We start from the raw sequence: 11,179 nt of genomic DNA, 5'->3' as shown, positions 1-11,179 counted from the left end.
CCTTTTCTCCAATAGAGATGGACAGACAAACTTCAGAATTTATTAGGGTTTGTAATTTCCAGGTTCCAACGAACAGCAAGGGAAAGGGCCTGGCTGGGTAGTACGTTACACCCGGAAGTAAAGAAACGAATACACCTTTGGGTGCACTGTGTAGTCTGGCTGGCAAACAAGCAACACCGACGCGCAGAGTTAAGTGCTGGGACTTCCCAAGCCTGGAAAGGAAGCTGTGTCTCTGCGACTACGCGGCTGCCACCAGCGCTGAGCGGCCGGGTATTTGGCCTCGAGGAGCAGGCACTGTAAGGGCGGCGCGGAGAGGGCGGAACGCGGGACGCAGGCACCCTAGCTCCCGACGGACGCAGTTTTCAGTCGCACGGGCGAGCTCCGGTGCGAGCTCCGGGCCGGCTGCGGAGCGACTCCCCTCCGCCGAGTGGGCGGCCTGGCTGTCTGGAAAGAAGGGCTGGGGCCTGCCATTCCTTCCGCGGAGCATCCTCCCCAGCTGGACGACCCCACGCTGCAGCACGGGCTTCCGGCTTCTCTCCTCAGTGGCCAATTCGAGAGCACAGCGGGCTCCGGAGGCGCGGCGGCAAGCCTAACCCGCCTCCTAGACACAGCCTCCAGCACCCGAAAGAACGGCCGGCCGCGGCACACTTTTTCCGGGCAGGAGGCGGAAGGCCCGGGACTTGGAGAGGTGGGTTCGAGAGAAAGATCTGGGTCCCATCACTACTTCCTGGAGACGCCGGGGAAAGCAGGCCATCCTGCGAGCCACCCATCTCTTCTCCGATTGGTTAACTGCCCTCTTAATGCGCTCCGCTGGCTGGGGATTGGTTGGGATGCACCGTCTATCAGCTGCTTCCCTGTGGGAATCTAGGTCGCTAAGGGAAGCGTTACTTGAGGCTCGTTTGGAAAGAGGTTGGTTGGGCCCCTGGAGCCCACTTTGTTTATCATACTGGGGATCGTCCCCCGGCGCGAGCTTCCGTCGCAACGGCAGGGAAAGAAACCAGTAGCGGGACGGAGGGCGGGGGTGGCAAGAAAGTCAAGGTTTAAAAGTAAGCCAGAGACGCCTAACCCTGGTAACATCCGAATGGGAACGGGATAGGAAGGAAGGCCTTTGAGAGAGGAGGCGTAAACCCAGGAGCAGTGACAGTGTAGGACGAAAGGCCTAAGTTTGTTGCGGGAGGTAGGGGCCTTGCGGAGGTTTGCATGACCTAATTGTATGGGGATCTAATTTTCTAGATGTGTCTAACAAAATCCACTGGAGAATTCGCTTTGGCTTTGCAGCAGAGTGGGGAGACTACCACCCGTTTCTGGCCTTCAAAGAGACAGTTTATTGAACTATTCAACTCTCTTTTATTGCTTCAGATGGGCCACTCTCAAAAAAGGCACAAACAATTGAAGGATGGATACCATGGCATATGTTAAAAGCATGTCGAAAGGAAAATAAGGTATTCGCTTTGTTTTCATTGTGATTAATTGTATAAGAAAATTACTTTTAAGGAGAAGCTCTTAAGTTTTAAATAATATTAGCGTAGCTTGATTTTATGATAGGTTTCTGTAAACTTATTTATTACAAAAATCCTATTATTGCTGTACCTACGAAATATGCTCTTTGCTAGTTATGGTCCTAATCTGAAGATAGAAATCTTGAGTTTTTAGTAGTGTTAATTCGTATTTGAGTGGATAATGTTACTAGGTCATTTGTTCAAAATGACAAAATAACCACAGTGAAAAAAATCCTTGAATTTGTAATTTAGTGTTACAGGTGAAATTGAATAGTTGCTTACTCCTACGGTATTTTAGACTTGTAGGCTAATTTCACCTTATATTTAAAGCAGCTTGCTTATTAAACACCTGGTGTATTTCGAGAGGCAGAGTTGCACAGTTGCTTCACTGGTAGCCCAGCCATTTGAGCCTCCAGGCTCTACTGAATCAGGTGCTGTATTACTCATACCGTTTAGTGACATGCCAGAAGTTGTTGAGGAATAGTTTATTTCATCTGCAGAACACCCAAATTAGCCCTTAACAGCAGACCTGGTCCTACTCTGGGAAACTCTAATCAAGGATTGGGGATGAGATTTGGGCATCTGGATTTTTAAAAATATCCTTACGTGAGTTTTAGTGTGACTTGCTAAATAGATGTGTTTAAGAAATTTTGAAATATTTATGAAACAAACATCTTTCTCCCTTGATTTCCTTATCGTTTAAAAGCGAGCTTCTCAGGAGTGACATTTAAATATAATTCAAAAATAGTGTTTTCTTCGGCAAAGTCAGGAACTTTCACTGGCACTCTGAAACTCCTGGGACTAACCATCCCAGGCTTAAGGATGAGGCTTGATATGGGGAGATACAAAGTGCTCCGATGCACTTTCACAATCCTTGAGCCATACGTGATGTCTTGTTTCCTGTTGGGTCTCAAAGTCTTCCTGGTAGGCTTTAACGAGAGATCACCTCCCAGTCTGCTCAGTAGATATTAATTAGGCTAAATGATTTTCACCTCAACAAAGTACAGTGGGGGATAATATTACATTCATGAGCCTTATTTTGGAAAGAATACTTTGCTGAAAATAAATGTAAATTATATCATCCCAATATCCCTTTGCTCATTAAGTGAAGAATGTGCATAATTCAAGCCTAAACTTTGTAATTAATGTGAAGTACCCAGATACTGAAACATAAATGAGGACTTCTGGATTAACTTTTCCAGATCGTTAGCCGGCTCAAAAATGAGATAATCACTATGGTATTCAGGCATGAGCATTGTGTGGTAAACCCAAATCCAGTCTGACTTAATGGCTTTAGGCAAAGAAGTAGCTCCAATTGTGTTGTATTTCCTAGAAGTTGTTTTTCATTTTATATGTAAGGTTCTCACTGCAAGACTTGGCAAATACAGTATTTGGGTAGGGGACAACATTTAAAAATTTAAAACTGTAAGTTAAAAATACAAAGCCAAATGTGGTCCATGACTTAACACCTTGAATTTTGTTTCTGTTGTTTGAACAGAAAGCCAGGAATCTCAGGATGAATCAGTCTAGATCTAGATCAGATGGTGGCAGTGAAGAAAGCTTATCTCAAGACCATAATCATCATGAAAATGAGAGAAGATGGCAGCAAGAGCGTCTCCACAGAGAAGAGGCCTATTATCAGTTTATTAATGACCTCAATGATGAAGATTATCGGCTTATGAGAGACCATAACCTTTTAGGAACCCCTGGTAAGAGATGGGTAAAAGAGGAGACACCTTTTTTCATCATTAGGTGGAAGGATTTCAAGATAAGTAGAATTGGTATTCTTTTTCCCTGCTTCTCTTTATGAAAGTATAGTATATTGTTTTTGTGAGTTTAAGAACTTTTTAGTGTAATAAAGTAGAAAATCACTGGCTTCTGTATTTTATAAGGTGAAAATATGGGACATGGAGCACTGTTACACAAATGCCAAACTAAGAAACAGGTTAATGTACATAATGGTGTTAAGTATTTACATATATGGTCCTATTTGTAATTTTTATACAAATAAAATATGACTTGGCTGGGTGTGGTGGCTGACGCCTGTAATTCCAGCACTTTGGCAGGCCAAGGTGAGTGGGTCACCTGAGGTCAGGAGTTCGAGACCAGCCTGGCCAATATGGTGAAACCCCATCGCTATTGAAAATACAAAAAATCAGCCGGGCGTCGTGGTGTGTGCCTGTAATCCCAGCTACTTGGGAGGCTGAGACAGGAGAGTGGCTTGAACCTGGGAGGCAGAGGTTGCAGTGCACTGAGATCATGCCACTGCACTCCAGCATAGGCAACAGAGCAAGGCTCCATCTCAAAAAAAAATTTGACTTAAAACCCAATTTGAATTCATTTGGGGTATTATAATTTGTTTATTCAGCTGAATTAATAACTCCCCCCAAAGCCCAATGTGTTCCATAAAGTTTTTTACAAATGAACTAATGGAAATTTGTATATTTATATATTGTATGTTTTTATATTGATGATCCATATAATGAAGTATTGGGGATAAAATTCAAGTAACGATGTGAAGTTTTCTCTATAAAAGCTCCCTTAATTTCTTTTTAACTGACAAAAATCCACAGAGTTATTGCTTATAGATTCCTAAGTGTATCAACTGGCAGCACTTTACCAACTATTCAAATTAAATCTTTTTTTGTTTTGTTTTGTTTTTTTGAGATGGAGTCTCCCTCTATCCCCCCTGCTGGAGTGCAGTGGCGCGATCTCGGCTCACTGCAAACTCTGCCTCCCAAGTTCACACCATTCTCCTGCCTCAGCCTCCTGAGTAGCTGGGACTACAGGCGCCCGCCACCGTGCCTGGATAATTTTTTGTATTTTTAGTAGAGACGGGGTTTCACCATGTTAGCCAGGATGGTCTCGATCTCCTGACCTCAGGTGATCCACCTGCCTAAGCCTCCGAAAGTGCTGGGATTACAGGCGTGAGTCACCGTGCCTGGCTATTCAAATTAAATCTTATTTTGATAATTTTTAATACAAGATTAATAAATGAAGCACAACCAAATTGATGCGCGTTGGTATAAGTTTTTAACTGTCTTCAATTTACAGAACATATGAAAGTAATAAGACATTTGTCTTCTACAGGTTACTAAAGATTAGTCTTACGCTTCATGAGGTCTCATAAAACTTAATTCAGAATTCTTAAATGAGCAATTTTTCATTGTTTTAGGAGAAATAACATCAGAAGAACTGCAACAGCGGTTAGATGGCGTCAAGGAACAGCTAGCATCTCAGCCTGACTTGAGAAATGGAACGAATTACAGAGGTACTATGGAGTCCTTTCCGTAAGGAACAGGCTTGATTGGAGCACTTGCAGAAATGAAATTCTTAGACCTTGTATAGTATGTTTGTCTTCAATTTTTTCCAGTTTTAATGTGATACTCATTCAGATAATATGTATATGAGTAGTAAAGCAGTATGGTTAGGCAGTATAGGACGGAGGAGTGAATGCAAAGATGTCTTAAACACACAGATTGCCTTCAGAGAGCTTTATGAAATAATATACAATTAAGTTAACTCCCAGCATAGTTATTTTTAATCTTGGAATGTACACACTACTTTTTCTAAAGTGATATTTCTCAGCTTCTAAAAATTTGTATATAGAACCATGTAGAAAGACTGAGTTAGGAAACCTGTTTCTATTTCTTTGTTCTGTTTGATGGTTTACATATAAAAAGTTCTTATAAAGTACTGTAAAAGAGCTTCAAACTAAATGAAGTATGTACAGTTAAAAGTAAAAGCCACTTTTGTGTTCCTCTTAACCAGTTCTGCTTCCCTCCTCAGAGGTATTTATTAGTAGTTTCACATATTATATCAAAATCATTGTGTTAGTTACCATGAAGTCATATAAAAACCCCAAAGTGCAATGGCTCAATAAGCTAGAAGTTTCTTACTTAACAGTCCGGGGAAAGAAATCCTCCTGGAATCCACTCAGCTAACAGAATGGTTCTGCAACTGTGCTGTTCAGTACAGTAGCTGCTAGCCACATGTGACTATTTAAATGGAAATTAATTAAAATTAAATAAAACGTAAAATTTAGCTCATCATTCATACTAGCCACATTCAGGTGCTTAATAGTCACATGGGCCTAGTGGCTTCTGTATTGGACAGCACGAATACAGAACATACTCATTACTTGAGAAAGTTTTATGGGGCATCACTACTCCAGGGTACCATTTGTATGATCTGGCTAAGTTGCAACCATATCTAGGTTCTAGCTGGTAGGAAGGAGGTCCAGGCGCTAGCCTGAGAGTAGGATGTATTGCTTACTCTCCCGTTCCATTCACGAGAACTTAGTCTCATGGCCATACCTAACTGCCAGGCTGTCCACATGCCCATTTCCAATGCTTTTACAATGGAAGAAGAGTAGGGTAGGTTTGACTAGGTACTTGGCAAACTCTTTCACATGCACCATCATCGCTACACTTAATCAAAAGTTAATCAAAAAAGGAAGTAGCATTTAAAATAATTCATGTTCACCTGCCTTTTACTCATATCTTTTTCCAAACAAATGGAAAGTAGACATTAACACATTTTATTCTTTGTGTTTAGATATGTGAGTTGTACTATATAGATACGATAGTTAATACTGATACGTTTGAATGGAGAATGTACTCATCAAATATAAAACAGCTCATCATCTTTGGAATATGACTCAGTTGCTGTTTATTTTATTGGCATCAACAGCTGATTAATAGCTTCAACTTCAACATTTTAAAAAGTCTTATGACAGATTGCAGGAATGAAATGAAATCAGAATGATGTCATGTAATAGCTGTTTTATTTATTTATTTATTTATTTATTGACAAGGAGTCTCACTCTGTCACCCAGGCCGTAGTACGGTGGCACAATCTTAGCTCACTGCAACCTCTGCCTCCCGGGTTCAAGCAATTCTCCTGCCTCAGCCTCCTGAGTAGCTGGGATTACAGGTGCACACCACCATGCCTGGCTAATTTCTTTGTATTTTTAGTAGAGACGGGTTTTTACCATGCAGGTCAGGCTGGTCTTGAACTCCTGACTTTGTGATCCGCCTACCTTGGCCTCCCAAAGTGCTGGGATTACAGGTGTGAGCCACTGCGCCCAGCCTATAATAGCTATTTTTGAGTAGAACAAACTTTAAAGTTGAAGTTTGTGTAGTTAATGTGTTGATGCTTTTTATTTAGTACTTTATATAATCTCTACTGGTTATAAATGGAAAATTTAAGCTTGGCACAGTGGCAGTACCTTAGTCAAAGAAGTTTATGTGTGACACATTTACTTCTAAATTGATTAATTGAGCAATATTAATTGAAAGTCTGATTTATACCAGGTACTGTTGTAGAGGCTGGAGATGTAACAGTGACTAAAACTACAAAAATCTTTGTTTTCTTGGAGCTTACATTCTAAATGAATAGAAAATGTATTTTATTATGTATAACAGCTAACATTTATGGGGTGGCTTTTTATGTGCCAGATATTATGCTAATTATGTTATATATAGTAGCATCTTATTTTATCCTCAGGATAACCCTATGAGATTGATTCTATTATTATCTTCAGTTTATAGACAAGGATCAGCCATAGAGACCTTAAGTAACTTGCCTAGTTTCTCAGCTTCACACAAAGACAAGTACAGTAATGTGGTTTTAATGTTATATTCAGAAACTCACGTTTCTTGATACGTACATTTTTGGCAGCACCTGAGAAATAGGAAAAATTTCTAAGATTACAGAAATACCTAGTTGCCAAAATGACTGAGTTGACTTTTCCAGAAAGATTCCACAAATACAGGACAAATTTTACATAAAGTTTGAATGTAAAATTTTGGTAGTGGATATATTTCTCATTCGCCTTAGTATTTTGCTAGTAATGGGCAGATAGAAAGTAAGAATGAGGATTTCTCCATAGCGTTGCATAAATAGTATTTAAAACTTTGTAATTATGTAAATAGTAATTTAATTTTTATAATATGCTTACAGTATATATACTTTTCTTTTAAAAAGTTGTCTTTTTACCATCTTTTATTCATTAAAATCCACAGCTATTCTTTAATTTATTACAAACTTTGTTTGTCTTACAAGTTTTCAGTAAAGCTGTAAGGTGTGTCTTAGGAATTGACCTTAAGTTGATTTGCTTTGCTTTCTAGACTCAGAAGTCCCTAGAGAAAGTTCACATGAAGATTCTCTTCTAGAATGGTTGAATACCTTTCGGCGCACAGGAAATGCAACTCGAAGTGGACAAAATGGGAACCAAACTTGGAGAGCTGTGAGTCGAACAAACCCGAACAGTGGAGAATTTCGGTTTAGTTTGGAAATCCACATAAATCATGAAAATAGAGGATTTGAAACTCATGGAGAAGATTATACAGACATCCCACTTTCAGATAGGAACAGAGCTCATACTGCAAATAGGCAACAAGCGTCCACTAGTCCTGTGGCTAGGCGAACAAGAAGCCAAACCTCAGTGAATTTCAGTGGTAGTAGTTCCAACATTCCAAGGACTAGGCTTGCTTCAAGGGGGCAAAATCCAGCTGAAGGATCTTTCTCAACACCGGGAAGGTTAAGAACTGGAACTGGGGGAGCAGCTGGCATTCCTCGAGCTAACGCCTCACACACTAATATCAGTAGTCACACAAACCAATCAGGTGGTAGTGAACTCAGGCAAAGGGAGGGGCAACGTTTTGGAGCAGCACATGTTTGGGAAAATGGGGCTAGAAGTAATGTTACAGTGAGGAATACAAACCAAAGATTAGAACCAATAAGATTACGATCTACTTTCAGTAGTCGAAGCCGTTCACCAATTCAGAGACAGAGTGGCACTGTTTATCATAGTTCCCAAAGGGAAAGTAGACCAGTACAGCAAACCACTAGAAGATCTGTTAGAAGGAGAGGTAGAACTCGAGTCTTTTTAGAGCCAGATAGAGAACGAGAACGCAGAGGTACTGCATATACCCCATTCTCTAATTCAAGGCTTGTGTCAAGAATAACAGTAGAAGAAGGAGAAGAATCCAGCAGATCCTCAACTGCTGTACGACGACATCCAACAATCACACTGGACCTTCAAGTGAGAAGGATCCGTCCTGGAGAAAATAGAGATCGGGATAGTATTGCAAATAGAACTCGATCCAGAGTAGGGCTAGCAGAAAATACAGTCACTATTGAAAGCAATAGTGGGGGCTTTCGCCGAACCATTTCTCGTTTAGAGCGGTCAGGTATTCGAACCTATGTTAGTACCATAACAGTTCCTCTTCGTAGGATTTCTGAGAATGAGCTTGTTGAGCCATCATCAGTGGCTCTTCGGTCAATTTTAAGGCAGATCATGACTGGGTTTGGAGAACTGAGTTCTCTAATGGAGGCTGAATCTGAGTCAGAGCTTCAGAGAAATGGCCAGCATTTACCAGAGATGCACTCAGAACTGAGTAACTTAGGTACAGTTAACAACAGGAGCCAGCACAGGGAAGGTTCCTCTCAAGACAGGCAGGCCCAAGGAGTCAGCACTGAAAGGCATGGTGAAAACGAGACCACCCAGCCTCGTACTGGCAACAGTGAGAATAGGGGTGGCAGGCAGTTGCGAAATTCAGACAATGTAGTTGAAACTGGAACACTACCTATTCTTCGCCTTGCTCACTTTTTTTTACTAAATGAAGGTGATGATGATGATCGAATACGTGGTTTAACCAAAGAGCAGATTGACAATCTTTCCACCCGGCACTATGAGCATAACAGTATTGATAGTGAACTAGGTAAAATCTGTAGTGTTTGTATCAGTGACTACGTAACTGGGAACAAGCTCAGGCGATTACCTTGCATGCATGAATTTCACATTCACTGTATTGACCGATGGCTCTCCGAGAATTGCACTTGTCCGATCTGTCGGCAGCCTGTTTTAGGGTCCAGCGTAGCAAACAATGGGTAAAGTGGGATTTACTCAAATATTGTTTTTTAGTAGAACTGAATGTTCAAGTAGTGTTTTGCTGAGTTATTTGTGAGAAGCTAACCAGGATGAAAAATAACAGATTATATATAGTTTGAACTATTTTTTGTGTGCTTTTTTAAACTTGTTAAAAAGAAATTTATATAAAACTTAAAATACAAATGTTAAATTATCCAGAAATACAGAATAGTTAATATTGCTAGAACCAAATAACCTCTAAAATGTTTTTATTTTTGGTAATTTTGTCATGCTAAGCACTTTTGTATCTGCGCAATTCAGTAGGTTAAGAATGAATCTTTTTTTTCTTAATAGTATAGCAGACTTTAGTTTCAAGTTTCATAGGCTTAGTACTTACGTCTAGACATTTGTGTCTAAATAAGCTTTTCATTAACTTTTTATTTTAAGGACAGTATCTTTTCATGAAAGAGTATTTGGCTGAATGTTTGCTTTATATGTTACTTGAAATGTTAAATTTAATATGCAGCATACCATAGGTGTATATATAGGTATGTAATTTTAAGGTTAAAGTATTCAGTCTACAGGTTTGGTTCTTATTTAAGCTTTTGGGCTAATACTGCATATGGCACAATGTTTAATATTGGTAAGATCATCTCAGAGAAAGGAGATTCAGATATAATTTTAAAATAGAGATAATTTACTGACGCGTCTCTGACAATCTAACTTATTAGACAGCAAGCAATATATAATACTGAAAAAGTATTCAGAAATGGAAAATTTAGATCCATATAGGTTATTTAACTTGTGTTCAGCCTTTTTGTAACTTTTTTGAAAGTGCAAACAATTCTTTGGATTATTAAATAAGGTATAGAATATGCATGGTTTCTCAAATCTAGTTTTAAAATCTTAAAAAAAGTCTATAAAGAATCAGATGCATAGATGCTACGTTAAGTTCACTTGGAGGCTAAAAATCTCCAATGAAAACAAAACAAAAACCTTTAAGAGAATGTAGAGTTTATATAAACACAAAGTATGCATTGAAGATCTGTTTCTACCAATAAACATTAAAACAAAGACTGAATGTGAACTATTTTTTCTGTTGCTCCACTGTGGTTTTTTTCACCCCTGCTAATATTTCATACTAGATGCCAGGCAGTGTTATGGGATAGAGGATTCCCCAGACGACAGACAAAAGTCCCTGGCTTCATGGAAAAGATTTATTTACTCTTAGAAACTGAAAATCAATTGATAAAGTGGATTATTATTCTTACTTTCATATTTGCTTATTAATATATGACAAGGTTTTCTTGTGGTGATACCGCTTGGGCAAAATAACAAGAATAGTACTTAAGGCCAGATTCTGTGAGATTTAGAAATATCTCCACGTTTAATTTTCCTTTCTGACTGGTGACTATATTCGATTCGTTAGGTTAGATTCATGCCCGTTAAGGAGTGCATTTAACGCATGGAGTAAAAGGTTTTCATAAAAGTTGTGACTTTGTTTGGAGTAAATTATTTACGTAGGTCAGTTTGAGGACATAAAACTGGGAAGGTTGATCGATCAGATTTGAAGGCTTTACATAGCAAACTAAGGACTTTTTATCTTACCTTATAGAGATGTTAGATGTCTCTTGATTTTAGTGGCACAGGGTAAGATCATTTTTCATGGCCCAGGAAGATGGGTCTGCTACAACATATAGAACACATTGGAATGGAGAGAGGTGAGAAGCAAAGAAATAAGAGAACTATTGTGATAAAAGACATCATTATTTGTATTACCAGTTGTCATCAGTTATTTAACCTA

General features: G+C 39.4%; 1 protein-coding gene across 4 annotated transcripts; it reads left to right on the top strand.

Annotated features, from left to right (window-relative positions):
* Window positions 1-560: 560 nt before the first annotated feature.
* Window positions 561-10,467, top strand: RNF6 (ring finger protein 6). Of its 4 annotated transcripts, XM_033237028.1 has the most exons (6): window positions 688-909; window positions 1,360-1,442; window positions 2,998-3,208; window positions 4,675-4,770; window positions 7,631-7,749; window positions 8,454-9,031. In XM_033237028.1, exons 1-6 carry the CDS (start codon window positions 801-803, stop codon window positions 8,574-8,576), a joined length of 741 nt encoding a protein of 246 aa, XP_033092919.1. In that variant the 5' UTR covers window positions 688-800; the 3' UTR covers window positions 8,577-9,031. The 4 variants fall into 4 exon arrangements, with proteins under 4 accessions (XP_033092897.1, XP_033092919.1, XP_033092889.1 ...); XM_033237006.1 differs by having other exon boundaries at window positions 561-688; window positions 7,631-10,462; XM_033236998.1 differs by having other exon boundaries at window positions 7,631-10,462.
* Window positions 10,468-11,179: the final 712 nt, after the last annotated feature.

This window comes from Trachypithecus francoisi, unplaced genomic scaffold, assembly GCF_009764315.1.
Source record: "Trachypithecus francoisi isolate TF-2019V2 unplaced genomic scaffold, Tfra_2.0 Contig01461, whole genome shotgun sequence".
In the NCBI taxonomy this organism is placed as follows: Eukaryota; Metazoa; Chordata; class Mammalia; order Primates; family Cercopithecidae; genus Trachypithecus; species Trachypithecus francoisi.
This window is presented reverse-complemented; position numbering and strand designations above follow the sequence as displayed.